At 56.8% G+C, this 20129-nt stretch overlaps 1 protein-coding gene across 3 annotated transcripts in view; it reads right to left on the bottom strand.

Annotated features, from left to right (window-relative positions):
- SNED1 (sushi, nidogen and EGF like domains 1) overlaps nucleotides 1-19570 on the bottom strand; it is a 56090-nt gene extending 36520 nt beyond the window's left edge. For 2 of the 3 annotated variants that reach the window (XM_036318944.1, XM_036318945.1), the window contains exons 1-4: nucleotides 19029-19570; nucleotides 7421-7708; nucleotides 1973-2113; nucleotides 1087-1249 (exon numbers count right to left, since the gene is read on the bottom strand). In XM_036318944.1, the coding sequence (XP_036174837.1) occupies nucleotides 1087-1249; nucleotides 1973-2113; nucleotides 7421-7708; nucleotides 19029-19241 (805 nt within the window). In that variant the 5' untranslated portion in view covers nucleotides 19242-19570. The remainder of the gene's footprint in view (nucleotides 1-1086; nucleotides 1250-1972; nucleotides 2114-7420; nucleotides 7709-19028) is intronic. The other variant, XM_036318946.1, reaches the window with a different exon arrangement.
- Between the last annotated feature and the right edge of the window lie 559 nt (nucleotides 19571-20129).

The raw sequence follows: 20129 nt of genomic DNA, 5'->3' as shown, positions 1-20129 counted from the left end.
GGCTCTTAGGTGCCCTGCTTGCTACTCTGGGGGAGGGAGAGAAATCGTTGGCACCTGGTGCCATGAGCCCCTCACCCCCTAAGCTCAGTCTCCCAACTGGGGGCTATCGGGTGCTCCAGTGAGTGAGCAGACTCAGTTCCCAGGTCTCTCTCAGGGGGATACCATCCTCAGTTGTCTGTGAGTCTTTCTGCCCCAAGCATTGTCATGGGTGGGGGCTCGGTGTCTGCCCCTCATGCACTCATACCCTACCTGGCCCTGGCCCTGGGGTGCATGCCTGCCTCCCTGGGTGGGCTCTCACCCATTTTATGTTAGGGGGAGCAGCCCTTTCCAGTGCCTGGGTCTCCATGGGTTAGAGGTGAGTTGGGGGTGGTGGGAAGTCCCAGGACAGGCCTCAGAATGGCCAGGGCTTGGCAGGGCTTATGCTCAGCCCCTCTAGGCGGAGTGGCTGAGTCAATCACTGACACCCTCCCTCTATGTATAAGTCCTACAGTTTCATGAGGGTCTGTGACTCGCCCAGTGCCACACCCCCTTCTGCAGCCAATCCAACTGTCCCCACCGGTCACGTGCTCTCCCCTGGGGTGGACCCTTCCTCCTCCTCTGCAGTGTGTTCTGAGCCGGAAGAACACCCCCCCCCCCGGGGTGTCAGGGACCCTTGGGTGTCTCCCTCCCGGCGGGTAGATGGATGTCCAGGTTGTCAAAAAAGCTGCAAGTCCCAGCAGAAAAGGTGAAATGGGGTGAACAGAACACCTGTTTCCCAGGTGGTCAGGGGACACAGGTGGCCGCGGACGCCCATCTCGACCCAGGAAGGAGGCTGGGCTCCTCCCCTTTGTACCGCAAACCTTGGGCTCCAGCGGGTCCCCCGGCCCCGCAGCTGAGGCGCGAAGGCCCCCCCCAGGAAGAGACTGAGGCTCTGGGGCCAGCGGGGCGGGACAGTAGCCGCGATGGGCGGAGCCACGCGCAGCCCAGGGTCTGGGGCAGAGCTGGCGCCAAAGTCCCCGCCCCGCCCCGCCCCCTCCGGCCCCTCCCCCGCCCCTCCCTAGGCCACGCCCCTCCCCGGCGCCCGAGCTGCTCGCTCGGTGCTCTTACTTGCATGGGCGCAGCCCCCCACGCGCACCTGGGCATCATCGATTCTGAAAGCCCAGCGCCCGGGCACGCCCACGTTGGTGCTGGTCTCCACCTCCGCCATATCCGCAGTGCGCGAGCCTGGGATGCTGAAGTAGCGCCTCCCATCTCCCGCGTTGAAGCCAGCCTGGGTGGGTGCGAGAGAGTGGGGGCAGGTGCGGGCTGGGTCCGCAGGTCTCCCTAAAGCTCCCACCTCTCCCAGATGGGGCCCTGCCCCATCCACCATTCCTGCACACACTGTCAAGGTCAAAGAGCTTGTGTGGGAGACAGCCGGAGAGCTCTAAGGTGTAGGGGTATCCAACCCTTCCCCCCACCACGCTGTCCTTGCCAATGTCAGCAGCCTCCCAGCCAGGCCCTGAGCCAAAGACTTGGTTCGGCCTGGCACCCCCACGCCCCCCCCCCCCATGACTCACTGCTGGTTTCTGGGTCTCCCCTAGGGGCCAGCGGCAAGTGCAGCCTCAGGGGAAGTAGATGGGGGTGCACAGCCAGAAGGGGACCAGCAGGCCCTGGGCAGTGGCCCTTGACCATGCCCTCCACACCTGGGACTTCCTGCTGGCCGGGGTCCTTGGGGCCACAGCCCTGCCAGACCTGGGGGCAGTCAGTGCAGAGATCCCAGGACCTTCTTTCCCTGCTGCAGTGGCCAGGCAGTGTGGTCAGGACAAAGGCCTTTGGCCAAGGATGTTTCTGTGGTTCTGGGCGGTGAGAGGGCTTGGATCACCCTGCACCAGCCTCTGCACAGTAGTGCATGTGGAGGTGGGGGTGGGGGTGGGGGTGGGGTTGGGGGCAGGGAGAGGTCTGCCTGTTTCATTAGCTCATGACAGTGCTGGCAATGGGGAGCAGGGACCCCTACCTGGGCCGCGATGCCCCCCAGGCCAGTGGCGTCACCCCCGCTGCTGGCGTGTGTGCCTGTGGTCCACGTGATGGACTCATAGTTGAAGATGGTGAAAGAGAACTTGCCGTCCGTAATGAGCACAGTCTGGAACGTGTTGACCTGCCAAGGAGGGAGGCCTGAACAGGGTCCTGCCCGCCTCGTCTCCGTTCCCAGGCCCTGCCCCTCCACTACTCCTGCACACACTGTCATTGTCTCCCCAACTAGACGTTGTCAGCCATAGGGCAGAACCCTGATGGCCTCGTCCTCCATCCTCCACTGTGTCTCCAGTGCCTGAGGCCCTGGCACAGGCCAACCTGCCCCCCTCCCCAAGAATCTGCACGGGGGCTGTGGGGGCCCACCGACGCCAGGAGCAGAACCTGTCCCCTGTGGGGGCCGGGGGCACAGAGAGTTCCTGCTCACTTGGTCAAATCCACAAAACTGCCTTGAGGGAATAGGACAAAAACATAAAAAGAAAAGGGAAAGATGAACAGAGGAATCAAGGAAAAATGTTTTTAATAATCAGGTTTTATGATTTTCATGGAATTCTATTTCAAAATGTTAGTGGGTAGGGTACATGTGAGGTGCTATTTCAGATCAGGCAAAGGATCATGGGATGAATAGGAAACTCCAAAAAACAATGAAATTAGAATTTTACATCACTCATGAAAATAAAGCCTAAATCAAGTAAGGCTGTAAATGACACTGTCGCAGCACTGGAAGAAATAGTGGGCGCCATGGAGAGCCTTTCAGGGAGGCTTAAGCATGACTTATGTTAATGCAAAAACAAACAAAAAAAGAGATTTATACATTTGGCTACAAAAATTTCTGAATATCACAAAGTGCCATAAACACAAACTGAGTGGCAAACAGCAAAGTGAAAAATGTTTTTATAATATATGCAGCAGGCAAGACTATTCATATTCTTAATACAAGAACGTCTGTCTACAGATCAATGAGAAAAAGATCAAAAAGATAACACAGGCTATGCGCAGATACATGACAGGTAGAATACAACTAGCAGGTAACACAGGAGCAAATCCAGCATCGCTAGGAATCAAAGATGTGGAAGTTTGAAAAGGCGAAGAAGGAAAGCGGGAGGACTCGTGGCTGGAGTGCAGGGAACCGGGAACGTCGATGTGGCATGTGAGAATGCATGGGCACATTTTTGAGGGGAACATGAAATTCTGCAGGCAGTAATCTCCCTTTTAGAGGCTCATGCCAGCATAAACCTCAGTGGACTTGAGGCTGCGCATGCCCACCTCAGGGTACCCTGCACTCGAGGCCTTGGGTCAGCGACTCGGCCAGTGTGTGGACGTGGCAGTGACTAGAGACCATACGGTGTATAGGCACACTTTGTTTCATTGCATTTCATTGATGGCGCTTTTAGAAATTGTGTTTTTAGAAATTGAAGACGTGCGATGACCCTGCATTGAGCACGTCTATTGGTGCTGTTTTCCAATAGCATTTGCTTACTTTGTGTCTCTGTGTCACGTTTTGGTAATTGTCACAATATTTCAGACTTTTCATCATTATGATATCTGTTATGGTGATCTGTGATCAGTGATCGATGTTACTATTGTAATTGTTTTGGTGCACCATGAACCACCCCATTAAGACAGTGAACTTAATTGATAAATGTGTGTGTTGTGACTGCTTTGCTCGTCGTTCCCCTGTCTATGTCCCTCTCTTCAGGCCTCCCTGTTCTCTGAAACACAATAGTGAAATTGGGCCAATAAATAATCCCACAATGGCCTCTAGGTGTTCAAGTGAAAGGACTAGTCACATGTCTCTCACTTTAAATCAAAAGCTAGAAATGATTAAGCTTAATGAGGAAGGCATGTCAAAAGCTGAGACTGGCTTAAAACCAGACCTTTTGCACCAAACAGCTAAGTTGTGATGCAAAGGAAACATTCTTGAAGGAACTTAAAAGGGCTATTCCAGCGAATACACAGTGATAAGCTAAACAGCCTTACTGTTTATGTGCAAAAGGTTTTAGCGGTCTGGATAGAAGATCAAACCAGCCACAACATTCCCTTAAGCCAGCGGTTCTCAACCTGTGGGTTGTGACCCCTTTGGGGGTCGAACGACCCTTTCACAGGGGTCGCCTAAGACCATCGGAAAACACATATATAATTACATATTTTTTTGTGATTAATCACTATGCTTTAATTATGTTCAATTTGTAACAATGAAATTGGGGGTCACCACAACATGAGGAACTGTATTAAAGGGTCGTGGCATTAGGAAGGTTGAGAACCACTGCCTTAAGCCAAAGCCTATCCCAGATCAATGCCCTAACTCTTTTTAATTCTATGAAGACTTGGGGGAATTGAGGGGACTGCAGAAGGAAAGTCTGAAGCTGTCTGAAGTTGATTCATGAAGTTAAAGGGAAGAAGCCATCTCTATAACATCAAAGTACAAGGTGAAGCAGCAAGAGCTGATGTAGAAGATGTGGCAAGTTATTCAGAAGATCTAGCTGAGATAATTAACGAAGGTGGCTACACTGAACAACGGATTTGTAATACATAGAGACAGGCTCATATTGGAAGATACCACCTAGGACTTTCATAGCTGGAGAGAAGTCAATGCCTGGCTGTAACGCTTCAAGGACAGGCTGACTCTCTTGTTAGGGGCTAATGCAGCTGGTCACCCAAGAGCTCTGATAGAGATGGACAATGAGATTAATGTTATTTTCATGCCTGCTAACACAACACCCATTCTATAGCCCATGGATCAAGAAGTCATTTCGACTTTCAAGTCTTATTATTTTGTAAGGCTATAGCTCACATAAATATGATTCTTCTGATAGACCTGTGCAAGGTAAATTGGAAACTTTCTGGAAAGGATTCACCATTCTAGAAGCTATTAAGGACATTCGTGGAAATAGATCAACATAGCAACTTAACAGAAGTTTGGAAGAAGGTGGTTCCAGGCCTCAGGGGGGTTCAAGACATCAGTGAGGAGTAACTGCAGATGTGGTGGAAATAGCAAAATATCTAGAATTAACAGTAGAGTCTGAAGGTGTGACTGAATTACTGCAACCTCATGACCAAATTTGAAAGGATGAAGAGTTGATTTTTACAGATGAGCAAAGACAGTAGTTTTTTGAGCTGGAATCCACTCCTGGTGAAGATGTTGTGAAGACTGTTGAGGTGACAACAAGGGATTTAAAATATCACATAAACTTAGTTGATAGGGGTTGAGAGGACTAACTCCAGTTTTGAAAGAAGTCTGTGGGTAAAATTCTGATAGCACTACAGAAAAATAGTCTATGAAAGGAAGAGTCAATCAGTGCAGCAAACGTCATCGTCATATGTTAAGAAACTGCCCTGGCCACCCAACCATCTGCAACCACGACCCCGACTAGTCAGCAGCCATAACATCGAGGCAGGACCCTCCACCAGCACCAAGATTACCCCTCACTGCGGGCTCAGATGATGGTTAGCCTTTTTTAGCGATATAGTATTTTTAATTAAGGTATGTACCTTTTTAAAGTGTCCAATAATGCTATTGTACACTTAATGGACTATAGTATAGTGTCAACATAACTTTTATATGCAATGGGACACAAAATAAGTCATGTGACTCATTCTATTGTGATATCTGCTTTATGGCGCTGTTCTGTGTGTCTTCTTAGGTTAACGTTAACAATGGGAAGGTGTGGACCTACGTGCTAGAGTTCTGAGGACAGGGAGGAGGTGATGGCCATGAAGGCGGAGTGGCAGCATGGTCAGTCCGGGCAGCGTGTGTGCAGGTGAGGCCTGGATTTGAGGAGCGTTAGCAGCTGCACTGTCACCGCCTGTGGATCACCTGCTTCCAGAGCTGCCGCTGCAGAGAGGGCTCCCAAGTCTCCCTGTCACAGGCCACCTCCCAGCCCAAACTCAGGATCTCGACTCCCTGTCTTCTGAGGATGTGACGTGGATATTCCTTTTCTAACCCACATCTCCGGGTTTGGAAATGGGAACGTTAAGGTTCTCTGTCAACTCCGGAGGCGTTCTGGGTGCCTCTTCCTCCGCAGAGGTGAAAGAGTAATTTTTAAAATGAGGTAAGAGAACATATAAAATGAGGACAATGCCCACAATACTGTTGAGTGAAAAACAAAACAACAACCACTCACAAAACAGCATGTTCTTGGCGGCTCTATTTATTTTTTAGACTGTGGGTCAGTGGACACTAGGAAATGTTGACGGGGAGTTGTCTTCTGGTAGAGGAATTATAGTTGGGTTTTCTTTACCTTTTGTTACAAAGTTGTTCTGTTACAAATTGGTGGAAAGAAAACAAACAAACAAAACTTACAAAATACCAGTGAGCTCTGTATGCACAGAAGTCCGCCAGTGCACGGCTTTGCAGTAATGTTCACAGAAAGGCCCACACAGTGAGTGTCTCCCTCTCGTAGGCACCTGCTAACTTCCTTCTTCCTCTCTCTTGTTCATTTTGGCTGCTGGGGAGCTCAGAGTCTGTGGGCATCTAGTCACTTGGCACATCCCTCCCTTGACCCACTTGCCCACCTTCCCAGTTCCCCAGAGCCACCTCTAAGGACCCTGGGCTCCATCTCTAGATGCCTGCTGGGCATGGCCATCTTGGCACATCCGGGACCAAGTCCCTCACCTGCACCCCCAGAGCCTGAGTGCAGCCCCCCCTGTCCACTCACCCTCCCCCGTGTGTGTGACAGGAACCAGGCTCTGCTGTGAGTGCTGCTGCTCCCCTTGCTGCCCAGTGTCCTGTCACATCCCCCCCGTGGCTGCTCTGAGCCATCCTGGTCCTCTACCCTCAACCCCTCACGTGGCTCAGACCCACCCTCCGGCTGGCACAGCCATGCTGGCCACTTCAGGGCAACTGGCACCTTTATCACATGGTCATTTGTGACACCCCAGAGAGGCGTGTCCTGTCTGCTCTGTCCAGGGCCTGCCCCCCGAGAGGTGCCCCTACAGAAATGTGGGTTAAATGCGTGAACAAACAGCTCAGAGAACCCCTCTGCTCCCAGTGCCTCCTCGTGCATGGTGTGACCCCCAGGAGGGACAGCACTGTCCTTATTGCGGGGGGTGGGGGGACCCACTCAGGGGGACCCGCACCAGCACTATCTTGCTGGGCAGAGTGCTCAGTTACTCCTGAGCTCACACTTCGTTGTTTGGCACAGTCAAGGATGAAGTATAAGACGCGATAACTTCCTGACTGACCCTTTGAGGACAGAAGCATTCCCAACGGAAAACCCGGTAACACATCATCCTTCTCGTCTCCCCGGCGTGTGAGCTACTCTCCCGGGCCTTGTCAGGAGCGGACCTTCGTGAGTGACTCCCGTGCCTGAACCCAGCTTTTCCTCTCAGGCATGGGCCGGCAACTAAAGCTGACCCCCTCAGCAAGGTGGGTGCCCTGGAGGGAGGCCTGGGCCCAGCTGTACCTCCTCCCTTCCCCAGGACAGAAACTCACGGGGGAGGAGGAGCTGCCGCCAAAGAAGGTCACGCGGTACCAGGTGGCGATGAAAACCCAGGTGGCAGAGAAGTCTGGGAGCTCGGGGAAGTAGCGTCTGACATCCTCCGTGGCTCTGTGCAGCATGGTGGGGTCGGCGGCCTCCCGGTAGTACACATCCCCTGCACGCCGGTTGTCCACATCCGCCCAGAAGGCCGCCACCACACAGCGGTCCTTGGCGATGGGGAAGGCCACCGGGGTGAACTGAGAAACCTCCTTCAGGAAGGAGATGATCCCATTGTTGTTCACCTGTCAGGGCAGAAAGCCAGAGAGGGACTGATGGGGGCTGTGGGTGGGCACAGCCTCCCAGCCTCCCCCACCAGGCACCCTGCGAGGGTGAGCTGGGCTTGGGAAGAGCATCCCGGGATGGCCTGGCAGTTCCTGGTCCCAGACAGGGGACCCCTCAGCCTGATCCATTGCCTCCTGGACCGGTTGTGTCCCAGATGCCCTGCAGGGTACCCAGCCCTGGGCTGCCACTCTGGGGTCAGGGAGCCCCAGTGTGGGCCCTGGTCTTTGACATGTGGGGCATTCAGGTCTGCTCAGCAGCCTGAGCTTCTGGATCCCATTCCAGCCAGGGGCCTTCGGAGGGTAGGACGGGGTCCCAGCCTCTGGTCTGGAAGGATCAGGTGAGGGCAGGAGTGCCCATAGAGCAGAGGCGGGGAGCACAGGGGCTAGCATTGCCAGGGGAGGCTGCAAGGGCCTCAATGACCAGGTGGCTTCTGTGCTCAGGACTCTGGGAAGTGGGAGCCCTAGAAGCTCCTGAGCAGAGGAAGGGGAGCAGCATCTTTGCAGCTGGACAGCCCTGACCCTGCCACTCGCTGGGTATGCAACCACAAGGTGCAGCCTGCGCTCTCTGCGCTCTGGATGTTTACCTCTGAGGCGGGGCTAACGCTGCTGCTGTCCTCGCAGGGTGCTGGGCAGGGTCGAATGAGTTAGCGATCACAGAGCTGGGCTCGAGGCTGTCCTGACTCACCCCTGGGAAGATTGTGGTCAGAACTGTGCTTTTAGAAAACACCTTTAGGACTCCCCCTTAGGTGAGGGAGGCTCTGTTACCAAGACCACCAAAAAAGGCCGATAAACATACTTCTCAAAGGCACCAATGAGCCAACAAGCAAGTGAGGTTCTTGATTCCACGTGGAGGACAAGGAGCCTGGAGGGGCCCTGGCACTCAGAGCCCTTTCCCTGAGAGACTGTGTCCGCAGACATAGAAGCCACAGCTACAAAGCCGACCTGCGATTTGAGTGGCCTCATGGAGGGAGAGGGATAGATGTCAGAGCTCAGAGCTGGCTCGAGGCAGGGACCTAGGGAACCTCACACTAAGCTGGGACCCCCCCAGCTGCCCATACAGTTCAGGTGAACCTGAAGGAAGAGTCTTGTGCAGACTTATCACCTCCCGTCAGGCCTGTGACTTGGATTAAGGTGTTTCCTGCCAGGCGGAAGCAGAGAAACACCCTTTCTGGAGGAAGATGGTCTCACCTGAGGCTCAAGTCACTCCCATGAATGATGCTTCAAATGCAAACCCCAGGACACAGTTGGAGATAACGGGCGCGCAAGGAAGCAGGACGCCACCAACAGGAGTAAGTGGAAACATGAGAAACACCAGATACTAGAGTTATCTGACAATAAAATAACTAAATTTACTATGTTCAGCCAGGCAGAGAGGCCCATGGGCCAGAACAGAGAGTCCAGAAATAACCCCTTGCTCGTGTGGTCAAATGGCTTTCAACAAACGGTGCTGGGAAAACAGGAGGTTCACAGGCAAAACAAGGAAGTGGGACCCTTACCTAACACCACAGCCAAAAATTAGTTCCAATGGATCAAAGACCTAAAGGTAAGGGCTCAAAATTAAACACTCAGAAGAAAACTCAGGATAAAGGCTTCACAACGTTGGACTTGGCAGTGATTTCCTGCAGGTGACACCAAGGCACAGGTAACAAACAAAACAAAACAAACTGCAGTCCATCAAAATGAAAAACCTTTTGTGCATCAAAAGGCATGATTAGCGACCCACTAGATGGGAGAAAACATCTGCAAATCACATATCTAATAAGGGATATATAGAAAACTCATGCAACAATAAAGCCCAAAGCAACCTGATTAAAAAATGGGCAAAGGACCTGAAATAGACATTTCTCCAAAGAAGATCCATGAATGGCCAATCAGCACATGCTGGGTCATCAGGAAAACGCAAGTCAAAGCCACAGAGCAGTACCACCTCACACCCATCAGGGTGGCTTTTATCAAACAAACAGGAAATACCAAGTGTGAGGGGCTCACAGAGAAGGGAACACGGCACAGCCGTGCCGTTGGGGTAAGAGGTCACCACAGAGCCCCAGCCCAGGCCCTTTTGCAGAAACTCCGAGATTCCCAGAGGAGCAGGTGGGTCACAGCTGAAGCTGAAGCAGGACCCAGCCACACCCTGTTTAAAATTGGAACGCTGATGGGGCTGGTGAGCGCTTGTCGAAGCTGAGTGTGACCCGTGGGGGCCTTGTGACTCGCTGGCCTCTCATTTGGGGTGAGTTGACTGGAACTTGACACTAACAAGGGAAGGGCCCAGGGTGGGAGGCCTAATGGAAATGGCTCAGTGGCAAGAGTCACCTCGGTTTTTGTGAAACAGTGGAGCTACCCCTGGGAAGCCTTTTCTCCCACTCCAGCGGCCAGTGAAGCCGCTGTTTTCCTGGGCCCTCAGGTCACAGCGGGGCCCCTTGGTGGCGGCAGCCTCCCAGTGCAGCCCCAACCCGGGGCGCTCTCAGGAAGGCCAGTCAGTGCTGTGGGCAGAATTGGAAGCGGTCACCCTGGCCATGTAGGGGGCTCTTTCGGACCAGACAAGCCGGATTTTTACTGACCTTGGGTTGTTGCAAATGGCCTCAGTCTCTATTGTGCATTCCTCTCCCTTCTTATTGATTTTGTTTTTACAGCCCTTTAAAAATATAAACAACATTCCTAGCTCACAGGCCATACCGTGGCTGTCCTATGAGGACCCCTGGTTTTGCAAATCCAGGCTTACTGGCACAGCCACGCCCACTTGCTACCTGTGGGGCTCAGAGCAGAGTAGCCAGTCAGAGCCCGTATGGCTACAGGCCGAAGATGTCCACTGCCTGGCCCTCTGCTGCAGAAGCCTGGCGGACCTGTCTGCTGGTGGGCCTACCACGGGAAGAGCACAGCCTGCCTCACCAAAGACGCCCACTTGGAGGCCACTGATGAAGGAACAGACTGCAGCTGCTGGTGAAACAGTCTGGGTCCCTCTGATGGGGCTGATGCGGACTGAGCAGCTGGAGGTGCATCCTAGGTTGCCCCGGCCTCTGGGACGCTTCATGCCAGAAATGGCAGCTGGGCAGGAGGGAAGGACTGTGTGCTATTGAGGCAAAGCCACCAACACACACTGGGCTTGTCTCCCACAGACACTGGCCTGCTATTCCCAGGGCGGGTCCTGGGACTGGGCTGCTGCCACCGGCGCCACGGGCCACCTGCTGGGGTGGGACCTGCCGCACTGCCCCTCCTGCCTCCCCCTCTCCTGGCCCCGCTCCCACAGACGACCAGGTTTCCTTCCTGCCTTTGAAGTGCAAGTCCAACTCTCAGGTGTGTGTACTGTGTGCAGGGGCCGCTCCAGCCTGCCCACTAGCACTTGGCCTCATTCCTCTCCTGTGTGCCTCCCCACGGGGTGTGGGCCCAGAGCCCGGGGGTCCAGGAAGGAGGCAGAACAAGCCGGCCCTGTTCCCCTGCCAGAGCAGGGCAGGGCCAGGACCACAGCGGAGCAGGCAGCGGGGCCAGGCACTGGGCAAGCAGGCTGCTGGCAGGCCTGTCACCTGGACAGGATCCTCTTTGGATGTCCTCTTTCCAGATGGGAACTCTGAGCATCCTGTGTGGGTGGGGAGTGGGCAAGGGCTGGGTGAGGTGGGCCCAGGGAAGCGAGCTGCCTGGCAAACGCTACTTCCTGCAAAATATCAATTTTATTATTATTATTTTTCTACTTTCAATAGTACTTAGTAAAACACACAGCACAGAGATGGAAACAAGGAGAAAGGGTGAGGCCAGACCCCCTGCCGGACGCATCCTGTGAACGGGTGCATACCCTAGATGAGAGGTGTGTTTAATCCCACCCTTCACCTACACAGGGGGCCCACCAGCATGCTCTTCTCAGAGACTCGGCTGTGGCCTGGCTGTTGCTGGGATCCAGGGCCCGGGTGCTGCCCCACACCAGGGGCCATGTGGGCCTGAAGTCAGCCTAGCCCAGCCTAGTGGGATGCTTGAGAGATGCAAGGAGACCCAGGAGCAGAAAGGAAAAATGTGTGGTGCTGTGTATAGGGCCTTCTGCTCTGCCCCCACTGCAGCCTCCGCAGACCTCCCTGCGGGCCCCCAGGCCCAGGCCCTGGGGTTAGTGCTGGTATTGCTGTCCTTTCCAACAGGGGCCACCTCTCTGGTGTCCAAGCACCTGCTGCTGAGAAAAACAAGGTGCCACTGGGTGTCACAGCCCAGGATGGGACAGCACAGGAGCTGAGTGCAGGGTGAGCAGCTGGCAACTGCCCCCTCTTTGACCAGGCGGGTGTAGGAGGCCTGTGGTCAAGGAAGGGTGTTCCTGTCCCCTCTGAAGAGACTGAGAATCTTGGGAAGGGAGTAGCTTGTCATCTGGGAGAAGCCCTGAGGCCACATGCTACAGGAAGCCCAATGACTGTGAACTCCAGGTGGCCCTTGGGGCATGAAAGAGGCCTATGCTTCACCTGGGGGGTGGGGACATACGTGGTCAGGAGGGGACTGGCCTGTGGGGACTCAGGCCTTTCCTGCAGGACACGGCTGGCCCTGGCTGGCTCAGGAAGAAGCACAGAGAGACTGTGCTGGTGGCATTTCCGACTTGGATAGAAGCAGGAAAGAGCGGAAGTATCCTGGAGAGTCTCTTGGAGAGACTTCCAGCCAAAAGCGTGTGAGTGGGACTGGCTGGTCCCCTGTGTGGGAGAGCATGAGGGCTCTCTGGTGCCACCTCGCTGGGCGGAGGGGCTGCTCTGAGAGGGCACCCTGGAGGGGAGCCAGGGACCCCGCGTGTGCGGCCACAGACCCCAGCTCTGCAAACATCAGAGCCAAGAGGGCGGGCCTTAGTTCCTGCTTTGACTTCTCTGCCAAAAATAAAACAATAAAGCCCCTGAGGCCTTTTATAAGCTTGTTTTGAAAAATGTAGGCATGTCTTTTATTTCCTGGCAGCTCTCTGGGTAATCAGGGTTCCTCCCACAAGCACAGTTGGGGCCGGAGTTCTGCTTGAAGGGCAGTGAGTGGGCAGGGCTCCTGGGGCCCAGGGGCAAGGTCAGTCTGAGCCCTGGAGCCCAGAGCCTGGTGTACACCCAGCCTGGGGAGAAGGAAGGCGGGCTCGTGGCTGGCACCCACGTCCTGGGGGAACAGCACTTGGGGTTGTGGGAAGATTGGGAGGGGAGGGCACTACCACCAGGGGCATCCAGGGCCAACTTCCTGCGGGAGGGGGATCTGAGGGGAGCCAGTGCCCAGTTGGCTGCGGGGTTGGGGTGGGGGTGAGCGTGGGGGGTGAAGGAGGAATTCCCAAGGGTGGGAAAGAGAAGCTGGTGTTGGGGGACCAGCCCTTCCTTCCCTTCCAGGCCAAGCCCTGCTGGGCTGTGGGCCCTGGGCTACACTTCCTGCTGTCTGCTGTCCAGGGCCTCCCTGCGGCCACACCCTGGTCTGCAGGGCCTCATGGCACTGCCTTCTCTGAGTCCAGCCCTTTGAACCCTTCCAACACCTGTCCCTTCCATATCTTCTTGCTATCCCCCCTCTCTTCCCTTTCCCATGTACACCTAGCCAGCTCGTGCCTCCCCCTCCCTGCCAAAGTCACCTTTTTGCCTCACCTCTGGTACACCTCAGCCAGGTGCCCCTCTAGGGCCAGAGCCCAACTCCACAGAGGCCCCTGGACATGCTCGCCTGTGGGCAGCAGTCCCTCATCACCTGGGCCCCCATACCCTCCTTCTACACCCATCACCAGCCTGAGCCCAGACACAAACTCCCACTGTGGGCCTGATACGCCCCTGCTTCCCACACACACCTAGGCCTCTCACTTCTTGGGACAGTGGCTGCTCCCCTGGGACTCAGCCTCATCCCAGGCCCCATCCCCAGCAAGCATCCAAGGTGGCCTATGCCTGCTGCCCCCTCAGGCTAGTGCAGGTGGTAGAATGTGTTCAAGTGCCAAGGGTGGTGTCTGGCCCTGGACAAGCCTTGAACCGACTGGAGGTCAGTGGGCCCTGGCTGCCTGCTGTGTGCAGGGTTTGGGGTTGGGGCCTATGCCTGGACACTGTCCTGTTCTCCCTCCTCCCACCCTGGCCTCCCTGCAGAGCTCAGTGTGGGAAGCAGTGCTTCAGATGGTGGTTAACAAATCACTTGCCCCACTGAGGTGGGACCCCTGTGGGGAGGCGGGGGGGCGGGTGAAACCAGTGGGGCGGCCCCACCAGCCGCCTGCTCACAGACCCATGGGAGAAACATCCCCGGGGGCCAACTCTTCCAGCTTCTTCTGTTCTTGGGCCTGCTCGCTGCCCCCACCCCTATCATCAGTCTGACTACAAGGATGGCCTGGAAGCCAGGGGCCACAAGGTGCACCTGTGGCCGGGGCCCTTAGGGGGCAGCTTGTCCCAGCCAGCCCTGCACTAGTACATGGGAGGCAGTGGAGACTTGAGCTTGCAGGGTTAGGGGTGCCCGGGGCACCATGAGCAGGATGGCAGGCCGGTGGGTGCCCTCAGGAGGAGCAGCGCTTCTCAGGTGGGGCCCTGGACAGGCACCAGGAACCTGATTAAAGGCTGATTCTGGGGCCCTTGCATCCTGGGGAGGGTCCAGGGCTCTGCATTTCTCTCCTGCTCCCAGGTGACCCGGCAGAGTCCCACACTAGGATCTGCTCTGGTCAGGTGCCTAGTCCTGGACCATGCGGAGCTGAGTGAGTGGTGGCCTCCTGGTTGACCCAGGCCAGATGAGGTGACTCCTTCACCCAGGAGAGAAGGGTGCAGACGAGGATGCCCTCTGGTTGACAGGCAGCAGGGAGATGCTGTGAGAAGCACATTCCCTCTGACCCACTAGGAAAGGAAAGCAGAGAGCGGGAGACTCGCATAAGGACACACAGGGGGTCATGCCGGCGACATTAGTTCATGGGAGATCCTGAAACCACCCACAGTCAACAACTCATTGGTTAAAACGACATGGTGCGGCGACTGGGTGAAATATCATACTGTCACCAAAAAGCATGCTCTTCCACACTCAAGGCATGGGGAAATGCTCACATATGTGCAACATAAACTTGTATGAAAGGGTGAGTTTGTTTTGTAGAACCCTAATGGCGCTTGAAACAAACCAGGGAGTTTGGATGCAGGATCACGGTTCTGTCATCCCAAGGCAGAAGATGACTCGCACTGACTGAGGCCGCCAGGAGCCAGCACTCTCCTGGAAGCGGGGACAGCACAGGGAACAAAGCAGGAAACAGTGACTTCAACTCTCAGAGTGACACGCTGCTGCCACCACATCTTGCCCCCTAGGCTCAGCCTGGCCTCAGGCAGGACTTCAGGATGCTACATGGATGAACGCATTAGTGAAGAAGTCCATGGGGAGTGAACACACCAGGTTTCCATGCGAGTTGTCTGGGAAGACAGTCTGGCAAGCTGGTCACTTCTAGCTAAGAAGTTCTGGCTTCACAGAGTCCCCAAGAGATAAGGAGTGGGGACACCCGAGTCATTCCCAGCTGCCAGGCTTGCTGCCCAGTGAGGTGCACAGGGTCAGACCGTCCAGCCTAAAGCCAGGGGCAGGTAAGGGCAGGAAATAGAGGCAGGGGAGAAGCCCATTTGGCTTTCTTGGCTGCCCTGTAAACAGGCTCGAGGGGCAGGGCCAGCAGCTGGAGGCCAGTGAGTGGGGACGGTGGCCTGGCCCAGGGACTTGACTGCAGGTGCTGGGAAGTGGACGTGTTTCCAAGGCAGAGCTGACAGGCCCAGCTGCTGACAACGTGGGGACAAGGAAGGGAGGGAGGTCCTGAGGAGGCTCCGGGGGCTCCTGCACGCTCTGGGCAGTGGGCCGGAGGAAGCAGGGCTTCGGGCTGGGCCCTGCTAGTTTGGGCTGGAGTGGTTAGGAGGCACTTGGACATGAGAATCAGGGGCCCTGGATCTGCCTTCTTCGCCTGAGTCTCCTCATCTGTACAGAGGATGACCATCCTGCCTGTCCTCTCACAGGCTGCCAGGGAGGAGGTCTGGGCAGGGGGGGCCAATGCCAGCTCGACCCCGACTCCAGCTCTATTCCACCCCCGCATCTCCTTTCTTTTGCTGCCCCTCCCCAGGCACAGCAGGAAGGGAGCACCCATGAGGGCGCCTACAGCAGGAAGAGGGGCAGCTCCTGGGCCACTCTGGAGCCGGCTGGGCTCTCACAGGTTTGCTCAGTGGGTTCAGAAGAAGCAGGACTCTACCACCAGGCCTTCCTGCATCTCACCAGGCTGTCCTTGTGGGTCAGGGCAGGTTTTGTAGATGGCTTGGAACTGGCGGCCAGAACAGCTGTGACAGTGGTGGTTGGACATGTGTCACGGGCATACTCAGATGGGGCACTCTACTGCAGAGAGAGGAAACTGAGGCTTTGGGAGGAAATGGCTAGCCATGGCGGCCCTGATCTGGGGAAGGCGGGATGGGGATGTTCAGGGTGGGCACGCAACCTCCCTCGGTCAAATTCGTGGTTAATGCTGTGCCTTCCCTCTGGGCTCCACAGGCACACTGTCCACCTCAGCTCCCACTCAGCTCTGCGTGCTGGGACTGGCTCCAAGGTGTTCCAAAAGACAAGGAGGGTCAGAGCAGCATGGGTGAGAGGCCAGCAGGGGTTGGAGGAGGCCCTGGGGTGACAGGTGGAAGGGACCCTAAGGGCACACCTTGTCTACCACTCCAACAGCTCAGTCTTGGAGACACGACTGTCAGACCCTGCACCCCCTTCCTGGCCTCTGCAACCTTGTAACATACTTGTGGGCCCTTCACAGGGTGGGGCACCTTCACAGGTGTTGCTTACCTGGCAAACCCTTCACCCAATGAGGGAACAGAAGCTGAGTGGTGACGTGCTACCTGAAGCCACTAGTTCAGCCGGGGGCAAACTACGGCCCGCGGGCCGGATCCGGCCCGTTTGAAATGAATAAAACTAAAAAAAAAAAAAGACCGTACCCTTTTATGTAATGATGTTTACTTTGAATTTATATTAGTTCACACAAACACTCCATCCATGCTTTTGTTCCGGCCCTCCGGTTCAGTTTAAGAACCCTTTGTGGCCCTCGAGTCAAAAAGTTTGCCCACCCCTGCACTAGTTGCAGTTCCTGGTGACAAATAAACCGGGATCTTCCTTTACATCTCCATAACCCCACCCGGGGGCAGGGCTGCACCTGGGACTTCTGCAGAATCACTGCCTCTCACTTCCCATGCCACCCTGAGTGGATGCTTCACCTTGACCAGGCCCGTAGGCCATGACACAGCTGCCATCTATACTCACAAACCATGTCCCTCAGCAGGCTGCTGCAGCTCCAACCTGCTAGCAGCACTGGCTGGTGTAGGACCTTAGCAATAGAATGACTCTCCGTGATTTTCAGAGCCTCACGACTTAGCACATGCAGCTGCTATGACATGAGAAGAAGCCTAATGCTGGGTGCCTTCTGGAAAGGGTGCCCCCAAGTATCGCAGGACTGAATCCTTACTAGGGTGTAGTCTGTGTCCTGATTCCATGGAGACTCAGAAAGCATTGGTCTCCAAGCAGCGTCACTGCTAACTTCACACCTTGTGACAAGTGGGCCCTGTCAGAGGGCTGTGGCACCCATCCCTCCATCCCTCCAGCCACTCAACAAGCCTGCTCTTCGCCAAACAATAGGCTGGGGACTAAGGGGGCAGAGGCTGGGGAGGGGGAACTGGCCTATAGAGGGTTCTCACTCGGCTGGTGGGCTCAGGGCTGGCCCAGGTGTGCTCTGCTGGACAAGGGTTGGATCTAGGGACATGCAGGAAAGTGTCTTCTGGACCTGAGTGGGTGTGAGGGCCACCTGGTCGGACCCACTTGCTTCAGAACAAATACCATCCCTTCCCTCCTTTGGCTGTGATTCTAAGGCCTCCCTGCCCGCCAGTTCATTCCATTCCCTCCCTGACATAGAGCCCGTCGTTATTTCAGGCAAGGTGCTCTGGGCATTGCCCCTCAAGAACTCCATTCTTTCCTACAGAGTGAAGAGAAGGTGAAGGGGCTCACTATGTCCACATGGGCAAGTGTTTTTCAAATAACATCTCTGTTTCAGGACGAAGCTCTTATGAAGATCTATGTTTTGCTAGCAGCCAGAATGTTGGTTTCTGATGAAACCATTTGTTTTGCTAGCGGATCTGTCCACTTCAGCGCCCTCTCCCCCGTTGTTTTGGCAAGGGTCGATGTTTTTAGAGGGGCTGGTCAGAGGGTGGACTGTTTTCATAATATTTTCACCTGTGACTGTGGCTGGGAAAGTTGAGCCTGGCCAATTCCTAAGGGCCATGTTGATGCAGTGTTGTGTAAGATGGTGCCAACAAGAGTTTTCCCAGTTCTAAGATGTGTGGGGATCCTTGGCTCCCGGAGACCCTGAGCACAGTTCTGTCCTGCTCACTCCACTTTCTGAAGTCAGTCCTGGCTCCAGGTCCAAATCCTGGTCCAGAGGGACTTCCAGCAGGTGCTTCTACAGAGCAATGGCTGCCTCCTGCCACCACAGTCACATCAGCAAATGCTGCGCCCAATGGGAGGAGGCCTTTCTGCACTGGCTTGGGAAAGGCAGCTGCCCAGCTGTGGGGTGGCCAAGTGGTGGAGGGAGCCGATGATGTTGGCGAGGGAGTGGCAGAGGCCACATGAACAGTGGCGAGTAAGAAGGACAGCAGTGCCAAAGCTGTGGATGGTGATGGAGGCGGTGTTGGAGATGGTGGGGATGAGGGAGCAGGTGACAATGCTGATGGGGGAGATGGCAGTGCCGGGGTGGTGCTGGTACTGGGCTGATGGGGGAATGGGAGGTGGTGGTGGTGATGGTGGTGGGAATGACAGAGGTTGTGTTCCGGGCATTGGTGTTGGAGGTGACAGTGCATCGGGCTGCCCAGCCCCTTTCTAGCCCAGATTCAGGGCGGTGCACTGTGGCCCACCCACAGAAAGTGCACGATGCAGGGAGGAGAGGCACAGCATTTCTTTCCCCGCAGGGGCCAGGGTCCCGCCCTGGGAGCGGTGGAGACAGAATTGGCCCATGCCTGCTGTCTCTGAGAGTCAGGAGCGGGCCAGCACTCCCCCCACCAAGCTGGGACCAGGCACCGGCAGACCCTCAGTGCACGCTGCCCACGCTCTGGGCCGGTCAGGCGGGGGCAGGGGCGGGGCAGGCGCCCGTCGCCAAGGTGGTGGGGCTGCAGCTCGCACCCCCGCCGGCCCGCTTCTCCTGCGGGCCGCTGTCCGGCCTTGGCCGCCGAGGGAGGAAGCGCTGTCCTCATTCCACCTCTGGCCACCGTGGTGCCAAGCTGCTGGCGGCGGCGGCGGGAGTCGGGGCGGCGGGCAGCGGCCGGGGCACAGCTCCCTCCCCGGCGCCCCGCGGGCTCGGGGTACTCACGTAGAGTCCGGAGTGCTCGGCGCCGAAGAACGGGAAGGGCACGGAGAGCGGCCGCAGCCCCGAGCCGCCGTCGTCCTGCTTGGGGGTGACAGCGTCGCCGTGCTCCGCGCCGAACGGGTAGAAGTCGGCCAGGGCCACCGCGCCGCGCACCCCGCGCGCCCCGAGCCCCCAGGCCACGGCCAAGAGCAGCGCCCAGGCGGCACCGCACGGCATCGCCAGCGGTCGGCGGCGGGGACCGAGCGGGACAAAGCAGCGCAGAGCTGGGACGGATGCGGACAGAGCGGGGACAGAGCGGAGCGGAGCGGGGGCACAGCGGGGACAGAACGGGGACAGAGAGGGACAGAGCGGGGCTTCGCGGTCCCCGCCGCCGGGAGCGAGGCCGCTGTCGGGAGTGGCCCGCAGGGCCGAGCGGGCGTTCGGGCAGCGCGGCCGCGCCGTCGACAGCTCTGCGCCCGACACCCGCGAGCTCTGCCGGGCCGCTGTCCGGTGGCCGCTCCGCGAAGGAAGGCGCCGGGCGGGACCGCGTTCGGGGCCGGCCCCGCCCCTGGGGCGGCGATTTAAATATCGAGCCGGGCCGCACACCGGCCTGGGCGGGGCCATGCAAATAGGGCGACTCTTAAAGCGCCAGGACGGCGGAAAGCGCGGGCGCGCGCGCCGTGCCCCTGACCCAGGGCTTGGGGCACCTAGTGGCCCTGCCCCGCTTGGAGGCCCAGCCCACGGCCCCCACGTTCCCGTACCCCCCCTGGCCGGGTGTTGGGGAAGTGAGGGCTTCGCGGGCGCACGCCCTGCGACGGGGACCATCCTCCTCCGTGAGGCCGCAGTGTGCACGGAGCAGTTTTGGGACAGACCTTACCTTGGGGGGCAGGCGTTCCGCGTGCTCTTTCAGGTTGCTGCCCGGCCAGGGAACCCGGCCACCCCGCTGCCAGAGTGTCATGGGGGGAGGGGGGGGCACGCTGGCTGAGCGGTGCCTGGACGAACCCTTCTAGGACAGACAGAGGCCAGCCCTACATTGCCCCCCACCCCTCCCTAGCCTTGAGCCTGGGGGCACTGGATTCCTGTGCAGGGCGAGGCTTCCTATCTGGTTTAATGTGGGAATGACCC

This window comes from Myotis myotis, unplaced genomic scaffold, assembly GCF_014108235.1.
Source record: "Myotis myotis isolate mMyoMyo1 unplaced genomic scaffold, mMyoMyo1.p scaffold_m19_p_8, whole genome shotgun sequence".
NCBI classification, from domain to species: Eukaryota; Metazoa; Chordata; class Mammalia; order Chiroptera; family Vespertilionidae; genus Myotis; species Myotis myotis.
This window is presented reverse-complemented; position numbering and strand designations above follow the sequence as displayed.